Here is a 21106-nt window from a genome sequence, read left to right as displayed (position 1 = left end):
CACCCAACCCACTCCAGAAAAGACTTTTATCTTCACATACAACAAAGCTCACCCTCTTTCCCCCCTTACTTCTTTTCTTTCCCTTCTTTAGTTCTTACTTATTCATTATTTTTACATCTTTATATGTAGTTTGTCATCGTTCTTCGTTCTTGTTACATCTCTTCATCTCTCCTTCTGTCCTGCAGACATTCTGCAAATTCTTGTGCTTTCTCCGGATCTGAGAACAGTCTGTTTTGCTCCCCCGGGATAAATATTTTAAGCACAGCTGAATATCTCAACATAAATTTATAGCCTTTTTTCCATAGGATCAATTTTGCTGTGTTAAACTCCTTCCCCTTCTTTAGGAGTTCAAAACTTATGTCTGGTAAAAAAAATATTTTTTGACCCTTGTATTCCAATGGTTTTTTGTCTTCTCTAATTTTATTCCTTGCCCTCTCCAGTATATTTTCTCTTGTCGTGTATCTCAGAAATTTTACTAAAACGATCTTGGTTTTTATTGTGTCTGTGGTTTCGGGGCTAGTGTTCTGTGTGCTCTTTCTATTTCCATTCCTTCCTGTATTTATAGCATTCCCAGGACCTTTGGGATCCATTCTTTTACAAATTCTTTCATATTTGTGCCTTCTTCATCTTCCTTTAGGCCCACTATCTTTATGTTGTTTCGCCTACTATAGTTTTCCATTATATCAATCTTCTGAGCTAACAACTCTTGTGACTCTTTAACTTTTTTGTCACTGTCTTCCAATTTTCTTTTTAAGTCATTCACTTCCATTTCTACAGCCATTTCTCGTTCTTCCACATTTTCTAATCTTTTCCCTATTTCTGTCATGACCAGCAATATTCTGCTCATTTTTTCTTCTGTACTTTTCATTTTTCTTTTCATTTCACTAAATTCTAATGTCAACCATTCTTTTAATGCTCTCATTTGTTCTTGAAAAGTTTTTTTTATCTATATATTGTCCATCTATTTTACCTTCTATTCCTCTGTGCAGAGCTTGGTTTTCTTCTTCCTCTTCTTCTGTGTCTCCACCTGTGTTTGTGTCTTCTACTTCTCTTCCTTGTATCTGTGTCTCTTCTGACTTTCTTGTTGAGCTGCTTGCCTCACTTTGCTGGGCATTTTTTTGCATGGCTTCTTACTGTTGGTCCTCTTCTTCTGGGCTAGTTATCTGTTGGGCCTCCTGTTGCTGTTCTTCTTTCCTATCACTCCCTTTCCTGTCGCTTTCCTCTTCTTCCAGCTGAGAGCCCTGAATCGGGTATCCCTCAGCTAGTCACGCTGTGTTAGTTCGCTCCTCAGCTGGGCCCCCTCCCGTCAATGTTTTCTTTTTCCTTAGTGTGCGCATGTGCAGTTGTGCACTTCTGTTTGGCTCAGAGAGCCATTTTTGCAGTCCAGCGGTCAGGAGGTCGCGACTCTGTGGGGTCGTCACCAACCTTGGGGAGCGGGCTCTTTTCTCCACGATGGCTCCCTGTTTCTTCATGCAAGTAAGGCCTTCTCCTTTCTCTTCCAGCGTCTTTTTTTTCTTTTTTTCCCCTTTGTTTTTACTTTTTCCTTCTTGGGTGCCATTTTCTTTATTTTCTCCACAATTTTATCTTTTATTTGTTGTGTTTTATGTTTCTTGAACTTTGTGTTTTCTTCACTTTATTTCTTCTTTTCTGGAGAGGGCTGGTATTCTCCTACCGGCCACTACTCCATCACATGACTCCTCCCTCATGTTATCCAAGTTCTTGTATTATCTTTTATCTGTTTCTATGTAATCCAGTAAAATTTTGTTCTCTGGTGTTTGGTGTTCTTTTAATGCTTTATGCACATTTCCCTTCTTTCTAATTGTACTTTCTGATTGCAAGCCTATGCCAAATTAGTTTACATCCTCCCCATTAGGAAATCTTGATATAAAGATATTGTTCCACTTGCTTTATAATGTAACCTGCCCAGCTTAAAACAGGTTTAAACACAGTGCCTTTAACTTTGCATCATCTATCCATCACTACCCTCCTGTTCAGTACAGTACCATGTACTACAGAATATGGTACTGATAACTGAACAACCTAAGCACAAAAACAGGTGCATGTTCTGCTTGTAAGGAATTTCACCCTGAATAGCAAATAAATTTCAGGTGATGGTTTTGATTTTGATTTAATGCCAATTATAAGGCATGATACTAGAAACGGGAGTAGATAGACAGCAGTGCCTAGACTTGAGGAGGTCATTCTTGCAATTTTTTTCAAAGCCATCCTCAGTCTAAGTGATATCTAGTCAAAGCATGACCAACAAAGATTGACCATGCATTTTCAACAAAGTTTGCCTTAGAGGCCATGTTGATAGTTATATATGCCCAAGAGGAATGCAAATGCCTTTCTGAAGTGTGGACACTGTATTCTGCAAATACCTCCAAGTAGAGTTAAGACTACTTTGAGAAAAATTATGCCTGTTCAGGTCAGAAGTCAGTTTGGATACAGATTGTGTTGGGATTTGATTTATACCCCCAAAACCTCTCAACAAGTTTATTTTCTATTTTAACTTGTAATTGTTTTGCTTGTAGGTCAAACAGCTTTGCATATGGCTGCGAAGTGTGGGTCACTTGGTGCCCTGAACTGCCTCCTCGCCTTACAGGCAGATCAAACGAAGACTGATGCACGGGGCTGGACACCAATGCATTTTGCTGCATTTTTTAACAATGTTTCCTGTGTCAGAGCTCTGCATAGAAAGGATCCCAAACTGTTAGAGTTAGAGACATCAGCTCAGTAAGTTTTTTTTTCCTATTTATTGTAATTATATAATTTAAAAGAAACAAAAATGTGACAAATAATTTGGAATTTCTTGTGCCTTTCTATAAGTTACATCGACCAAGGAGAGTAAAAAAGTATCATGAAAAAAAAATTGACTATGAGCCACATTTAGAAATATTTAGAAAGACAGCTAAGAACTTAAAGGGGTAGATTTTAAGAATTATTTCAGATGTAAAAATTGAAGTAGAAAGGCAGATAGATTAAAAGAAGAGAATTCCAGAGTGGAGAGCTGGACAGCTACAAACAAACTTAATGATGGTGAAGCAATTTAATATTAGGATGTGCAAGAGTCCACAATCAGATGAATGCAGATATCATAGAAGATCAGGGGAATTTGTGGGGAGATTACAGATATAGGAAAAGAAAATATTTATAGGAATTTTAAAACTGAAGACTAAATCAAATTTAGGTTAGGGAGCTTGGGAGAAACACATATTATAAATTAGTATATGGTTGGTAGGTTTTGATGAGGTGATTTATAGAGTGTCAACAAAAAGAAAGCCAGCCAGGAAAGTTAGCAGAACAGTCTTTTGGAGCTAATAAAGCAGCAGATGTGGTAAGGCAGGAATAGAAGCAGGTGATATTATTGAGGTGGAAGGAAGTAATCTTGTTCATTATTAAATGGGAGCTCATCTCAAAGTCAACTACAATGAGTTTGCAAACATGGCAAATGAAAGCTAGATTGAAAATATTTGTCCTGCTAAGAAAGTAATAAAAATATCAACCTTGATAATGATATCTGCAAATTAAATTATATTTTTTTATTATATTTCTTTAATACACATTTCATGAATGCATTCTAATTTTATTTTTGGCTTAGATATCAAGCATCTCCATTACTACTTGCTGCAATGGCTGGTGCATTCGATACACTTCAATATTTATTATCTCTTGGAGCAAGTATGCTAAAAACTGACAGTGAAGGGAACAATATTGTTCATTTAGCAGCACTCTACTTCCACATAAATATTCTGAAGTTCATCATTGAGCAGAACATACCAGAACTCCAGGTCTGGAATCTTCTTAAAGGCATGGTGCTGCTGCTTTTTCTAAGAATTTCTATATATTATGTAGCATAATAATATAACTGGATTTTCATTATGTTTTGTAAAGATGATATAACCACCAGTGAAGTTTTTGTTTATCCAAGCCATGAGCAATGTTAGTAGTCAATAATACAAACATTTTGGAGGACCATGACCATCACAGAATCTCCCAATCATACTTATGACTCATCAGCTCCCCACAGACCTGAGCAATGTCATTGTTTTCTGACCTTACAAACAGTTCAATGAAAGAAATGGACAATGGTGGTGGATTTGAATTGATCAAAGTCAATCAGGAAACAATCTTGCAGAGAACCTTTGCCTATAATAGCACTTAGACCAGTAGATCTTACTGAAATGCCGAACTGGCTAAAGGGACCCTCTAATAATCTAATGATAGATTGAAATCATTAAAGATTTTGTAAATTTTACAAAGATGAATAAAGCTAAATTCTTGGTTGAGAACTACAATGTAAACACATTGGTTTCTCAGTGTTAATCAAAGCAGGAAGACTTTCAAATCATTGATGTTTTATTCAATGACTAATGTGTAGGACTTCCTACTGTTTCCCTGTGATCTAGCAGTGAGTAATGAAAACCTCTGTTTTCTTCTTTGGTTAAGTCTTCTATTCTGGAGAACAGGTCCTAATTCCTGGCACTTTGGGCCTGTTGTGTTGTCTTGTCATAACTCCCGATTAAAGTTGTAACATTCAGCTGTCAAGTGCATGGATCTCTAAGAAATATCCTCACACTGAATCCCCACAGGGATCTCCATTGTCTTCTCTCATTTACAACCTTGAATACATGCCTGTTTACACAGCATTTTGCTTCTTTAAAGTTGTCTTACATTGCTCAACCATGCCAAAATTTATTTTCCTCGCTTAATCTCGCTCAGCACAAGCAGATGTCAACTTATTGTGTCAGAACTTACAATTATTTCAATGCATTATTCAAGTGTATGCTTCTAAGGGAAGTTTCAAAACTGTGTTGATCTGTTACTGAATACTGGTAATACAAAACAACATGCCATATCTGCTTTTGTCATAACAGAAAGTATTGTTGTAGTGAAGGTCCAACATTGTTTCCTATTTGAGCTGAAATCATGAGCTGTCATTTGCTATCTCTTGAATTTTAAAAGATACTGATTGCAATGTCTTGGGATGCTTTTGATAAATCTACTTAGTGACACGAAAAATAGAATTTTCTTTCATCAAGTTCCAAAGTAGTTGTTAAATTAACACTTGTAAAGAGGAAGTAAATGGCATCTCTTTAATGGAAAATAAAGTGGATATAATCCCTCTAACAGGGTTGATACTATGTAGTGATTTGCTTGCACTTTGACGTTCATTGCTGTCCATCTGCAGAACCATCAAGTGGATCTGGAAGGGGGCTTTCCTGAAACGTGATACCTGACTAAACACCATAAAGTGCTTCATTCCTTCTTAGTACTTCCTCATTACACTTGCTACATATTTAATACCTGGAGTACATAATGATAACATTGATCAAAATTTATGAGAATTAAAATTAATGAAATCCTATAATCTTAACGACGATAACAGGAAATTTAAGTATTCTGTGCAGTTCCACCCTGTGGTGTTAGCCTCGTTTGCAGGAGGTTATTCATTTTCATTGGGTGGAGCACTGGCTGGCCCTGAAGGTTGACTGGAACTGGCTCTGGGTTTAGATAGTTCCAAATGCATTATCTCAAGGTGAAAGACAATGGTCTGGCCTAGCATGTGGGGGCATTGTTTGAGTGCCAGTGGTGGGAGCACAGATAGTGATATTTGAGGAGGAGGTTGGCTGGCCACTTGGAATCTCCTGAATTCCTGCAGTGACAAAGGTAAAATACCACAGTTATGGTAAAGTCAATATGTTTTACTTTGATAGGTCATTCAAAAGGAGCCATATAAAAGTGCAGGATAACTACTTTAATACTTTTATTTTTGTATTCTGCAAGCTTTGTATGCTCTGTAAACAAGGCCTCCACCATCCGTTCCCCCATTTCCAGGAAAAGATTTTCATTATTGCTACATACTCTGAGAAATACTGCCTGTCACAATGTGTAATGCAGTATAATGTAATTATCACAAATCTTCATAGAAGTTGATTAAAAGTGGGAACTTATACACCAAAAAAAACTGCTCTGCTTAATCAGATTTCTACCCTATAGTTCTGCAGTTTCCTAAAGGAGTGAGTACAGGTACATAAGCTCATTAACATGTTTTGCCTTGTGTAAAGGGACATAGATACCAGGAATAAATTTCTGAAGCTATGTTTTGGCCACATTCGATATTGTATATTCAGACACTAGGAAATATGCAGCATAAATTCACTTGTGATTACCAAATAGTAAATCTATAAAAATAGGAAGGAGATAATGAATTTGTTTCTATTAGTGCAAGGAAGGGGTTTGGGAGACATTTACATTTTAAGATGTATTGAAAGAATAAATAAATCTGTCAGGGTCTCAGTGACTAAGGGTTAATTTAAAATTAATGAGGAAACACGGGAGATTTTTTTTTTAAGGGGTTTATTAAAATGGAATCCTTTGCCAAAAGGAATGATTGAAATATATTTTAAGGGAGTATTTAATATTTGAACCAATAATAGATAAAAATAATTTGTATAACTTTACACCCAATGATAAAATATTGTGTGGTCAGTGTTTAATATAAGGGAAAAGCAGTAACATACTGAATGGGCCCATTACTGATAATAGAATAAACAACCAGAATACATATTTTCAGATGGACAGTCCTTTTCTTTTGTTCAAATAATAGCAAAGGATGTTTAGCATTGTACAAGGATGAATCTCAATGTAAAATTTTACCTGAAATCACAATGTAAATTTTTTTCTCTGCTATCACAATGAAAGGCAGGTCCAAAGAAACAAGGCTACAAAAATGTTCTGCTTTTCAAGTCAAGTTCATTATTATCTGATTGTACATGTACAACACAATGAAGCAGTGTCTTTCCAGACCAGAGCACGCACATAACCACACAATACACAGCACATAAAGATCACGTAACTAGTCAAAATAAATTAATGTAAATATTTGAGATGATTTTCATGGTTATAGGATTACACTATAACTTCCTGTAGTTTCGGCTCTCAATGTTGATCAGCTCCGATTTAAATTTACACCAGACAAAAAAATAGTAGAAATACATTAATTGAACCATTCAATCGTTCAATGTATCATTAAGTGAGACCTTTTCTTATCAGCATCCATAAAAATCATATCAGACAAGAAGCTTCTTCAAATATGTAAGGATACAAAAAGCTTCTTCAGTATAAGAGAGGTGAGAGTAGATATTAGCACAACTGGAAAATGACTTTGGAGAAATAATAATGGGAGACAAGGAGATGGCAGAGGAGTGAAATGATTACTTTTGCATCACTATGGAAGGCATTAGCAATGTGCTGGATGTCCAAAGATAACAGGGAAGGGAAATTAGTACAATTAGTATTTCAAGGGAGAAGGTGCTCAGAAAACTGAGTGGTCTAATGGTAGATAAGACCAGATGAATTGCACCATTGGTTTCTGAAGGAAGTAGCAGTAGAGATTGTGAAGACATTGGTAAAGATCTTTCAGGAATTATTAGATTCTGGCTTCGGCCCGGAGGAATGGAAAATCACAAATGTCACCCCACTATTAAAGAAGGAAGGGAGGCAGTAGTAAGGAAATTAAAGACCAGTTAGCCTGACATCAGAGGTTGGGAAGATGTTGGAGATTGTCACGAATGAGATTACAGTGTACTTGGAGGTACCTGACAAGATAAGCCAAAGCCAGTATAGTTTCCTTAAGGAAAAATCTTGCTTGGAGTTCTTTGAAGAAGTGACAAGCAGGCTAGATAAAGGAGATGCAGTGGATGTTTAGAAGGTCTTTGACAAGGTGCCACACGTGAGACTACTTCAAAAGATAAGAGCGCATAGTATAACAGAAAAGATACCAGCCTGGGTAGAGCATTGGTTGATTGTCAAAAAGCAGAGGATTGGAATGCAAGGATCATATTCTTGGATCACTAGCAGCCAGTTGCTCTTGGTGTTCTATGGGATCGGTGTTGGGGCCCCTTTTTATGTTATATATCAATGATTAAGATTATGCAATAAATAGCTGTGTGGCCAAGTTTGCAGATGATGTGAAGGTAAGTGGAGGAGCTGGTAGTGTTGAAAAAACAGGAAGGCTGCAGAAAGACATACAGATTAGGACAGGAGTGGACAAACCATGGCTTGCGAGTCACATGCGACTCTTTGACATGTAATGTGTGGCTTGCAGAAATATATTGGGTGGGGGAGATATCAGTGCTCCTGAAGCCACCCTGGAACACTCCAAACCCCTGCAGTCAGACCAAGGAGTCCTGAGATGGTCTCAGCCCAGAGTGCTTGACAAGGAGAGGGAAGAAGGAGTGAGTACTTGAGGAATAGCCCTTGCAGAGGAGTAGAACAAACAGTGCATGCTAGAGTCAGGTTCTCCTCGCTCATCCCAGGCCACACCACAGCAGAGCATCACCAATGTGGGGTGTGCGGTAGGAGGGTTGGGAATAACTGAGGGTCCTCTGCAGGGAGCGACTGTACTCAGGAAGCCAGGGCTGGGCCAGGAGAGCTCTGATGAGGCATGGCCTGCCCCAAAGGTGGAGTGTATGTCCAGGTATCCTGTCAGGGAGGAAGCAAGATGACGGAGATGGGAAGAAAAAGCTGAAGGGGGCTCCAATGAGGAACTTATCCAGGTGCCAAGCCAGGATAGAGCTGGAGCTGGAGCTGACAACAGCAGTGAAGGTCCTGTCAGTGGATGGAGAGTCAGCACCAGACAGCACAGAGGTTAAATGGCTCCATACCATAGCCTCCACTCCCAGCAGCCTCAACTCCCAACCCACGGGATTGGGAGGACCAAAACTATGTTCCCCCTGGCCTTAACCTGCCACAGGAGGCAGCTTTGCATCAGGTCACTTCCCATGTGTTTGGCTGTAGATATTGCAATGGTGCACATATCTCCAGAGACCAGTGGCAGGAGTGTTCCAGAAAAGAAGTCAGAAATAAGAGCAGGAGTCTATCTATCCAGCCTATTGAGCCTGCTTCCTCATTCAGTGACATCAAAGCAGATCTGGCTGGGTACCATAATGTTTGGGACATTTGGGCTTCACAAGTATTTGTAATTACTCAGGTATGTTTAATTGCTTCATTGGTGCATATATAAACGTTGGTGATGTATCTTCACCTTTGCTACATAAAGGCACTCTTTGACCTGCTAAGTTTCTCCATCATTTGGGTGTTTTTTTCACTTAACCACAGCGTCAACAAAATCCTGTGTTTTACCTATAAGAGAGCTAGGCTTGCTTCTAAGCTTTTGATCACTTTTGGAATCTGTAGTTACCATTTTTCAACATGAGGACCAGAGTTGTGCCAATGAAAATCACAGAAAAACAGGAATAACACAGTAAGAGACATCACCCAAACATTAGGATGACCAAACTCAACAGTTTGGAACATCATTAAGAAGAAAGAGCATACTGGTGAGCTCAGTAATCACAAAGGGACTGGTAGGCCAAAGAAGATCTCTACTGCTCTTCTTCTTTGGCTTGGCTTCGCGGACGAAGATTTATGGAGGGGGTAAAAGTCCACGTCAGCTGCAGGCTCGTTGGCAGGCAGACACGGTTGCAGCGGCTGCAGGGGAAAATTGGTTGGTTGGGGTTGGGTGTTGGGTTTTTCCTCCTTTGCCTTTTGTCAGTGAGGTGGGCTCTGCGGTCTTCTTCAAAGGAGGTTGCTGCCCGCCAAACTGTGAGGCGCCAAGATGCACGGTTTGAGGCGATATCAGCCCACTGGCGGTGGTCAATGTGGCAGGCACCAAGAGATTTCTTTAGGCAGTCCTTGTACCTTTTCATTGGTGCACCTCTGTCACGGTGGCCAGTGGAGAGCTCGCCATATAACACGATCTTGGGAAGGCGATGGTCCTCCATTCTGGAGACGTGACCCACCCAGCGCAGCTGGATCTTCAGCAGCGTGGACTCGATGCTGTCGACCTCTGCCATCTCGAGTACTTCAACGTTAGGGATGAAAGCGCTCCAATGGATGTTGAGGATGGAGCGGAGACAATGCTGGTGGAAGCGTTCTAGGAGCCATAGGTGGTGCCGGTAGAGGACCCATGATTCGGAGCCGAACAGGAGTGTGGGTATGACAACGGCTCTGTATACGCTTATCTTTGTGAGGTTTTTCAGTTGGTTGTTTTTCCAGACTCTTTTGTGTAGTCTTCCAAAGGCGCTATTTGCCTTGGCGAGTCTGTTGTCTATCTCATTGTCGATCCTTGCATCTGATGAAATGGTGCAGCCGAGATAGGTAAACTGGTTGACCGTTTTGAGTTTTGTGTGCCCGATGGAGATGTGGGGGGGCTGGTAGTCATGGTGGGGAGCTGGCTGATGGAGGACCTCAGTTTTCTTCAGGCTGACTTCCAGGCCAAACATTTTGGCAGTTTCCGCAAAGCAGGACGTCAAGCGCTGAAGAGCTGGCTCTGAATGGGCAACTAAAGCGGCATCGTCTGCAAAGAGTAGTTCACGGACAAGTTTCTCTTGTGTCCTGGTGTGAGCTTGCAGGAGCCTCAGATTGAAGAGACTGCCATCCGTGCGGTACCGGATGTAAACAGCGTCTTCATTGTTGGGGTCTTTCATGGCTTGGTTCAGCATCATGCTGAAGAAGATTGAAAAGAGGGTTGGTGCGAGAACACAGCCTTGCTTCACGCCATTGTTAATGGAGAAGGGTTCAGAGAGCTCATTTCTGTATCTGACCCGACCTTGTTGGTTTTCGTGCAGTTGGATAATCATATTGAGGAACTTTGGGGGACATCCGATGCGCTCTAGTGAGGGCAAAGACCATGTCAGTAGTTCCTCTGTTTGCTAGTGACAGAAGAATTCTCATCATGATGAAAAATCCCCAAACGCTATCCTTCAGATCAGAAACACTCTTCAAGAGGCATATGTGGATGTGTCAATCACTATTGTCCGCAGAAGACTTCATGCACAAATACAGAGGCTACACAGCAAAATGCAAGCTACTAGTTAGCCACAGAAATAGAATGGTCTGAATACAGTTTGCCAAGAAGAATTTTAAAATGCCTGCATAATTCTGGAAAAGGTTAATGTGGACAGATGTGACCAAGATTATTGTGTATCAGAGTTATGGCAAGAGCAGTGTGCAGGCGTAAAGGAACTACTCAAGATCCAAAGCAAACCACCTCATTTGTGAAAAATGTTATGGCCTGGGCATGTATGGTCGCCATAGGTACTGGCACACTTATCTTCAATGATGATGTAACTGCTGACGGCAGTATCAAAATGAATTCTGAGGTGTATAGAAATATCTGCTCAAGTTCAAGCAAATGCCTCCAAACTCATTGGATGGTTCTTCATCGTACAGCAACACAATGATCCCAAAAATGATGCTAAAGCAACAAAGAAGCTAAAAACTGGAAAACTCTTGAATGTCCAAGTCAGTCACATGGACTAAATCCAATGTAGCATGTCATCCACATGCTGAAGAGAAAACTTAAGGAGACAAGCCCCCAAAACAAGCAAGAGCTGAAGATGGTTGCAGTAGACGCCTGGCAGAGCATCACCAGAGAAGATTATCAGCACCTAGTGATGATTATAAATCATAGACTTCAAGCAGTCATTGCATGCAAGGAATTTGCAAAAAAGTACTAAACATGACTACTTGGTATGTCCCAAATATTATGGTGCCTTGAAATGAGGGGACTATGTATAAAAAGTGCTGTAATTTCTACTGGTCAAACCAAAATATATGCAAATAACCTTGAATAAATTCTGGAATGTGCACTTTAATCACATGTGAATTGTTTGATTGCAAATTTAAAATTGTGGAGCACAGGGGCAAATAAAGGAAAAAATGTCTTTGTCCCAAACAGCATGGAGGGAACCATACATGTGTACTTTTTGATTATTGGAACTAATACAAATTAGCAGTTTAAAAACTACATACATGAATAATTATTATAAACAATTATTATGTCCATGTATTTCATAATATTTGCATAAATTCATTTGTAACAAAATTTGCATGTGAGTTAAAATGTGTACTGTATTTGATGGCATATAGGACCTACTGGCATGTAGGACCTCCCTTCCCCATTTTAAGCGTGATATTTCAGGAAAATGTTGTTTTAGTGTATTTACCTCATTCCAATTTGCTCGGGGGTCCCTTTACTCACTCACTCCCATTGCTTGCTTTCTCCCACAGTGCTTTGAGGGTATTGCTGGTGTGGTGCACTTTTACCCAGAATCAGACACACACAAGGTAAAGACTGTACAATGGGCTTTAATCCACAAAGACTTCCACAGAGCCATGCTGGCTGTGGCTGCAGCAACTCTGAGTGAGGCCTCGGGAGGCCGGCGCAGGCTTATATCCTGGAGAGTGATTGACACCCGACCAGATGGGGCTTGATCCATTCAGGCCGACTGATTGACAGCCGGCCAGGTGTTGTCCTGTCCCCTTACACTCCTGCAGGTACAGAGGTTGACCCTGCAGTAGGCTGGTGGTGTACCACCACAGCTGGACCTTGATAATCAGGTTTAGTTTGACAAGTCTGATCATTGAGGCCCAGCGCTCCCCTCAAAGCACTTGGGAGGGAGTGAGCGAAAGGACCCCAAGCAAATTGAATGAGACATGGGGCAGGTGGCAGTGAGTGAGCAACCACCCACCCCCGTGCCTCATTCAATCTGTTCGGGGAGCTGTGCTTGTCGAACAAAGCCTGATCATCAAGGCCCAGCTGTCCCCTCAAAGCACTGTGGGAGGGAGTGACAGGAGAGAGAGAGAGAGAGAGAGAGAGAGAGAGAGGAGCAAGTGAGCATTGGCAGGCAGGCAGGAGGGAGAGAGCAAGCCTTCTTACCAGGGGAAGTGAGTGGTGGCAGCAACGACTCCAGAAAGCGCGGGTGAGTAGTTTGAGCACTTTCCTCCTGTTGCCATCTTGCAAAATGGTGACACCAAAATGTTACCTTCACATTTAGGACCCGGAGTGGTTTTTGAGGCGATTTTTGTGGGGAGAAAAGGAGGGGGGTCCTATATGCTGATAAATACAGAATGTAATTGTTTTAATCTCTTGTGGCTTTCAAACTTCTGAAGTTTATCTTATGTGATTCTTACGTTAAGCAAGTTTGGCCATCCCTGGATTAGGAAAATGGGCAGAAAAGAGGTAAATGAAAAACAATGCCAGAAAATGTATGGTCATGCACTTTGGTAGAAAAAATAAATGGGCAGATTATTTTCTAAATGGGTAGAAAATTGAAAATTCAGATGCAAAGGAACTTGGGAGTCCTCTTGCCGGATACCCTGAAGGGAAACTTTCAGGATGAGTTGGTGGTGAAGAATACAAATGCAATGCTGACATTCATTTCAAGAGGAATAGAATATAAGAGCATAGTGTTATGTTGAGGCTTTATAAGGCACTAGTGAGACCTCATGGGGTATTGTGAGCAGTTTGGGCTCCTCATTGAGGAACGGATATGCTGCCATTCATGAAGGTTCAGAGGGAGTTCTCAAGAATGATTCCAGGAATGAAAGGGTTATTATATGAGGATAATTTGACAGCTCTTGACCTGTACTCGTTGGAATTAGAGAGAATGAAAGGGGGTTTCAGTGAAACATTTCAAATGTTGAAAGGCAAGATCAAAGTAGATGTAGAAAGGTTATTTCCAATGGTGGGAGAGTCTAGGACAAAAGGGCACAACTTCAGGCTTAAGGGACATCCATTGAGAACAGAGAGGCAGAAGAATTTCTTTAGCCAGGGGAGGAGAATCAGTGGAATTCTTTGTCACAGTGGTGGTGGAAGCCTAGCTATTGGGTGTATTTAAGGGAAAAATTGATACTTGATGAGCCCATGCGTCAAAAGTTATGGAGAGGCCATGTTGTGGGACTAAATGGGAAAATGGATCAGCTCATGATTGAATGGGGCACAAAGTTGATGGGCTGAATAGCCCATTTCTGCCCCTATGTCTTATGGCCTTATAATCTTCACTACAATGTACACTGTGATTAAAAATAAGGTTCATCATTTCATTGTTACTTTTCTAGAGATGTTGCAGTGCAAAGATTATCAAAAACAGGAAATGGGAGTGAGATCACTTGAAGTTCTAAGTGTGATGAAAAAACAGTATTGGAAAGCAATTCTTGATGCAGGTGAGAATGTAAAAAAATTATAAGTAGCAATCCAAGACAATCAATACAATAATGTCTAAATCATTGTCCCCATTTACAATACACACAGAATAACTAAACAAAGGAAGAGTGCCAAACATAATGCCAAATTAAACAAAATCTTTACTGTTTGCAAATCATACATATCCCTATATTCCCTGTATATTTATGTGTCTGTCTAAAATCCTCTTAAACACATCTGGTCAAATCTGCTTCCATCACTACTGTCAGTTCTAGGCACCAACAACTCTCAGTGTAAAAAAACTTGCCCTGCTTATCTCTCCTAAATGTTCCTCTGCCACTTTAAATGTATGCCTCTAATATTTGACAACATCTGTTACCACCTTTCACCCTTCTGGTTTTTTTTTGTAAACTATAGCCCTCCAAACTATTAGAATGAGTCTTCATTCATCATAACTGCACTGTGTATCTTTCTAAAGCCTTTGTTTTGTCATTTTTCTAACAAACTAGAAGAATGAGAGGAGATCTTATAGAAACATATAGGATTATGAAGGGTATGGATAGGATAGATGTAGGAAGGTTTTTTGAGCTGGCCAGGGAAACTAAAACGAGAGGACACAGTCTCAAGATTCGGGGGAGTAGATTTAGGACAGAGATGAGGAAAAATAGTTTTTCCCAGAGAGTAGTGAATGTTTGAAATTCTCTAACCAGGGAAGTGGTTGAGGCTGCCTCATTAAACATATTTAAAATTTGGTTAGATAATTTTTTACATGATAGAGGAATTAGGGGATATGGGGAGAAGGCAGGTAGGTGGAGTTAGGTCATAAATTAGATCAGCCATGATTGTATTGAATGGCGGAGCAAGCTCGATGGGCCATATTTGGCCTACTCCTGTTCCTACTTCCTATGTTCCTATGTTCCTAAACTTAAAAGCTACCCTTGATCCATATAATGTTCTTTCTAGCTTGCTGTTTGTCAAGATTCAAGAGAAACATTTTGATCCATTTTGTCAGAAATGCACCAAAAATGGAAATTATTGAGATGCATCTAGTTTGTTCTGTTGCCTGGGATTTTGTTGACTAGGCCCCAAACCTATTTCAATGTGGAGAACTGAGAACTTCCAGGACTCAGTCAGTGATGCTCTTCCTAAAACTAGATGTATGATATAATGACATCATGTGGTCTTAACTATTAAGCCCATGAGACACTTCTAATTCACAGCAAAGGCTTCCGTTCCTATCCCCATCCCTGTGCTCAATATTTGTTAATACTGTCATGCTATTTGTATGATTTTGAATATCCTTTATATTCAAAGGTAATCAAGAATGTTTAAAATGAAATTACATAAATAATTAAAAAGTAAACCTATCTCAAAGCATTTTAAAACATCTTTGAATAATTCAAAAAGATTATTTTAATTTAAAAATATTTTTTTCAATTGTAACTTTGCCTTTTTTTTGTAACTGTCAGGTCTCTATTAAAACAATTGAATCACAGATCTTATGCAGATATAATCCAACGCAAAACTCAGGATTTCTGTGTTTAGATGCGCATGTGCTGAAATCCTGAAATTGCTGTAAATTTACAGGTTGTCACTTGTTCTGACTGTTGCAACCCAGTCAAATATTTACAACTCATCAGCTACAGAAATCTGAAAATTCATCTCTTTCTGGCCTTGCAAAGGATTCTGTCTATGAAACAGGATACAAAGGTGATGGATTTGTGTTGATTAAAGTTAATCAGGAAACAGATTTATGCGAAACACCTTGCCTATAATAGCACTTAAACCAATATATTTTATTGAAGGGGAGAATACACCAAAGGATCCTTCTACTTTTTAAAAATAATTTAATGATGCCTTGAAAGTTTATTAAGGATTTTATAAACATTACGCAGATCAATAAAGCTAAAATTCTTGTCAGAGAACTGGCATCTAAACAGTGGTATTTCTCAGTGCTAATCAAAGTAGGGAGACTTTAAAGTAATTGATATTTCATTCAGTGACTTTCTTCTGCACCGCTACACCACTTTGGTTCATCACTGACTCATAAAAAATTTCAATCTCTACAAGCACTATACAGTAGTCACTTCTTCTTTTGTTATCATAGGAAGATGTACTGCTCCAGGTGCAGCAGTGAAGACAAGGAAAAGTAGTTTTATCCCATTTACTTACTACCTACTGCATACCCAAACTGCCAACAAAGTTCTCAACCAGCTTGGTCAGTGGTGGTGCTACTCTATTTCTCTTGGTGATTGATATTAAAGTCTCTCAACTAGAGCGCACTTTATGCCCTTGCTGCTTTCAATTATTTTCACGTATTGTTCAACATAAATGATCACTGATCAACAATTGAGTAGAGGACATTTCTTTCCTTACGTTTGACCTTGTGGCATGATGCCAGGTCGAAATGTTGAAGGTTCTCTGAGCTATTTCCCGCCATCTGTACTTCTTTCACAGATTGGTATGTACCAGAGATTGCTATGGAGGAATATGGATGCAAGGTAGGATTCTCTGAATATGACTATGTGACAGTTTGTGCTTGACTAGGCTGTGGGACAGCTGTCCCAATTTATACACCAATCCCCAGACATTTTTTAAGAAACACTTTGCAAATCAAAGGGGCTGAGAGTATCTTTGCTGTGTTTAAAGTTGGTGCCTAGGTCATTGCTAGGCTCCCCATATGAGTGTTTCCTTTCTCTGTTTGAACATTGCTGTTTGGTTATGATACAATCGAGTGTCTTGATAGGCTATTTCAGAGGGCACTTACATATCAACCATGTATACAATAATTCACAGAGCTTGTGAAAAGGTCAGATATTACTAATATTTGGAAGATGTAAATATAATGTGCTGTTAGTGTCGGAGTCAGGTAACACTCTGACCCCTACAGATAGCCATTGAATAAACAATACAAACTCCATATATCTGACACTTAAAATATATAAGGGTCAGAAGACATTAAAGGTCACAGTTTTTTATGTCAGTGATATTTTATTGGAATCCTAGGAGCGAAGCTGACAGTACCTTAAACTGTATGAAAGCAATGTCATGTTTTGCTGTGCTGAGTTGATTATAAATTTTTTAGCGTAAGAGATGGCTATTTGACACTTCTTGTCTGTCTGGAATATAACTGTCATTTGAGAATTGATTTAATCCTTTCCTATTTTCATGATTTCCTCACAAACATTGAAGAAATATTACAAATTGCTTTCATTTTTTAGATTATGCCATGTTTAACACAGTTTCAATTTTTTATATATAGGTAGCATCCCTCCTCTTATAGATCTGTTAAACAGTAACCACGAGACACTTCAATGTATTGCTGCTGCTGTGCTGTGCAATCTCTCCATCTATCTGCCAGCCTGTGAATCAGTTATTAATTCTGGGACCATCCCAGTGCTCATTTCATTACTGTACAGTCAACAGCCGGAGCTTCAGTCACGTTGTTCTGTCATTCTGTGTGACATTGCCCAAATTGAGAATAATGCCAGTCTAATTGCTTCCCTTGTAAGTAATATTTAATTATTGTATTCCAATGTAGTAAAAAGTAGAGTTCACTGTATTACCAAAAAATGAAACATCAGACAACTTGGCTATTCAGCTAAATCATAAACACTAAATAGTACAATTTAGCATTTAGCTGGATAGCCACACTTTTAAAATTATTTCCTCTCTTTAATACTATTGAAGACAAGTCAAAGTAGTTTCCACAAAGCTGTGATTGGCTAATAGAGTAAAGAATTTCAACTGCATGTTATCTCCAGACCAAAATGAGTGTCACTAGCTTGTATGCTGATCCTAATAAAAGTCTTTGCTGACCCTATCCTCTCCCTTAGACAAATTTATCACAACATTCCATTTTTCTAATTGTTTCATTTGAGGACCTTCTAAAATTTAAGGTTTTTCTGCTCTGTGAAACAACTGAGCTGAGATCTGGCAGGTATAATTTTATTTAGAGACCATTTTTGGCCAAAATAGATGCAATGTGCTGCATAGTCTCTCTTCTGTGACTTTGTTTTTCAACCTCGGCTAATCTCTGTTTCAAGCAAGATTCTGTGGGGAATCCATGATTCCCCACAGTTATCTCTGTAGAGCAACACATTAACACATAATTCCGAGCCACTTCCAACAAAAATAATTTTATAATAATCATTCTCAATTGGCACAGAACATTAACAACCATTCAGTTCCCAGATATCTAGCACAAATGGGTATTTTAATAATTAGTGGTCACTATTCAGACAAATAACTCATCATCTGAGTAATTTCTGCTCCTTTGGTCCCTATTTTCTACCATTAACTGTCCATTATGATAATGCTAATTATAAAACTCATGGCAACCAACATCTGGGAACTGGGAACTCTACAGCAGGAACGAAAAAAGTCAAAAGAGCTACCTTTTAACTCAGTTAAAGTCAGCTTTCTCTGCACAGATTGAGAACCAAATGCAGATGCTGTATTTCAATCAGCATTTGGTGGTTAAGGTTGTGATTAAAGAGGTAGCCACTAGAGTCCAGTGGTTCTCAACCTTTCCACTCACATACCACTTTAAGTAATCCCTATGCATCGGTGCTCTGTGATTAGTAAGGGATTGCTTAAGTATTATGTGAAAGGGAAGGGAAGGTTGAGAATCACTGCTCTAGACCCAATTGTTACTGAAATATTTTGCTTGAAAAAAATTGTCATTGGCCCATTTCCTTTGGAGTTATGAAATGGTACACATAATGAGTCAATTAGATATAATTAAAACAGTGGTTTTCAACCTTTTTCTTTCCACCTTAAGCAATCCCTCACAGAGCACCTATGGTATAGGGAATGCTTAAAGTGGTATGTGAGTGGAAAGAAAAAGGAGAACCACTGCACTAGACAGTGGTAATTAATTATAAATAGAATTAAATTCATACATTTTGAACTTGAGTTTAACCACTCAAACATTAACCCCATTGAATCGGTCAGTGCCCAGTCATGATGGAACATCCAAGTTAGTTTTTGGTTTCATCTGAAATCTGATCATAGAATTCGCTTGATCTACAAGATAAATTGTGCAAATTAGGTGCACCTTGGCACAGGATAGTAAGAGAAAGATTTGAACAAACTGTGGAAGATGCTTGAAAAACTATCAAAAAATATCAAATATAATATTATTTTATTAATGCATAGGTATATATAAGTTCTGCTCTTATTTTAATTTTACCTTAGTAGATACTCTGAAGCTTCTTGGAACTATGAATGATTAACTATTCTGGAACATCCATCATTTTTATTTCCTAGGGTGCAATTCCTCCTCTAGTGAAGATCTTAAATTCTGAAGTTGAAAACGTTCTTATCAATGCAATTAAATTCATTCAGATATTATGCACAAACAACCCAGTCAATCAGACCATAATAGCTAAGGAAGGAGCAATTCCTCTCTTGGTGGAGCTTTTAAGTGCACCGTCAGGTAGGTAATCATCTTGAAAATGTTCTTCCAATATTTGTAGTTTTACTCCACATGGACAAAATGTCAGCTGCAAGCAAAGGGTGGGGATGGAAGGGAGGAAGAGAGACACAATCTCTGAATTCTCAGTCCCAATGAAGGGTTCCAGCATGCAACATTAACACATGGTCCCCTCTTCCACTGATTCTGTTCGACCTACTTTGTTCCTCCAGCAAATTGTGTTCAGTTTCATATTCTAGCATCTGCAGTCTCCTGTGTCTCTCCTGAACATATCCCACATTGCTTTCTATTGGTAGCCTAATTACAGTTCTTAATTCACAGATGTTATAGATTCCTTTGAAGACAAAAAGTATTTAAAGTTGACATCAGATAACCACCAAGGGTCTTTATCTTAAGAATGCTTAAGTGACCCATGTTTTCATGGGATCCTGAATAACCAGATTCATTGAAAAAGATGAAAAGTTGCTTCTGTATAATATCAGGCAGAGGAAGGAGGTGTTATTGGGCAGAAGGGCCTGTTTCCATGCTGTATATCTCTATGACTGTAGGACTATTTGGCAGGGAATTATGCCAATTCTCAAAAGTAGTGAAAAATGAGATGGCCAATTTGAATCTGGTGCTGTCTGTAAGGAATTTGTATGTTCTCCCCTTGTCTGTGTGAGTTTTCTCTTAGTGCTCCAGTTTCCTCCCACCCTTCAGGGATGTAGGTTAATTGGAGTATTTAAGCAGCACAGGCTTGTGGGCCAGATGGGCCTGTTACTGTGCTGTATGTCTAAATTTTAAAACATTTAAATTTAAAGCTCAGCAGGTCAAGCAGATCTGAGGAGTCAAATCAAGTTTAAGATTGAGACCCTGCATCAGGGTTGAGAGCAATACTGAGGTGGTGGGATAGAAGCTAAAAATTTTCAACCAAACTGAGAAAAAAAATGAATAAAAGGAAGAGAAAATGAGGTAGACAGGCAGACGTGTGGGGGAGGAGAGCTCATTGTCTTTTGCCTATTCCATTTTGTCAACAGCTTTCTGATGGATGAAATAAAAACTGCTGGGGATAATCTTATAAATCTTATAAACCTCTATTAGATAATCTCTCACCCTTGTTCACTCCAAGGAGAAAAGCCCTAGATCTGTTAACTGTGCTGGGGATAGCTCACTTGCTGTAACTGTAATATGTTGTGTTTAACTCAAAATTCAGTAACCTCACATGGACAGTGTAGGTTTGAAGGGATCCCCACCATTCCAGCTAAGTTCTAATTATTCCAGTCAAGTCTATCATGAATTAGAGAACTATGACAAAGAGTGACCTCCTCTCACCAAATATAATTTCTTGTCTGTTTCACTGTCAGAAAAAGTTGAGGAATCCTAACTATAGCAAGTAAGTGATAGTTTCAATTTTGCAAGATTTTCTTCATCTAATTTGATTTTACCCAATATTGCAGCTGCAAGTTTTCACCATGGTATCAGAATCCTCAGTAGTTCAAGGAACAGGAAATACAGGGGATCCATGGGTTATAAGTGAAATGACATGAAAATCTGATTTTTATCCTATTTTAAGGCATTTTTCAAGCTATTAGTAACAATAAAACATTTCACTGTATTTATTAAAACAACAATTTAATTATGGCAAAACTCGGATGATTATTCAATGAAAAGAAAGGATTATAGTAAGTGTACATAGA

General features: G+C 39.1%; 1 protein-coding gene across 3 annotated transcripts in view; it reads left to right on the top strand.

Moving 5' to 3' along the window:
* ankar (ankyrin and armadillo repeat containing) overlaps nucleotides 1–21106 on the top strand; it is a 109413-nt gene that overhangs the window by 49262 nt on the left and 39045 nt on the right. For all 3 annotated transcript variants that reach the window (XM_069934716.1, XM_069934718.1, XM_069934717.1), the window contains 5 exons: nucleotides 2535–2736; nucleotides 3602–3810; nucleotides 13909–14013; nucleotides 17256–17500; nucleotides 19265–19433. In XM_069934716.1, coding sequence (XP_069790817.1) covers nucleotides 2535–2736; nucleotides 3602–3810; nucleotides 13909–14013; nucleotides 17256–17500; nucleotides 19265–19433 — 930 coding nt within the window. The remainder of the gene's footprint in view (nucleotides 1–2534; nucleotides 2737–3601; nucleotides 3811–13908; nucleotides 14014–17255; nucleotides 17501–19264; nucleotides 19434–21106) is intronic.

Source organism: Narcine bancroftii, chromosome 4, assembly GCF_036971445.1.
Source record: "Narcine bancroftii isolate sNarBan1 chromosome 4, sNarBan1.hap1, whole genome shotgun sequence".
Lineage (NCBI taxonomy): Eukaryota > Metazoa > Chordata > Chondrichthyes > Torpediniformes > Narcinidae > Narcine > Narcine bancroftii.
Note: the sequence above shows the minus strand (reverse complement) of the source record. Positions and strands in the feature narration are given on the sequence as shown.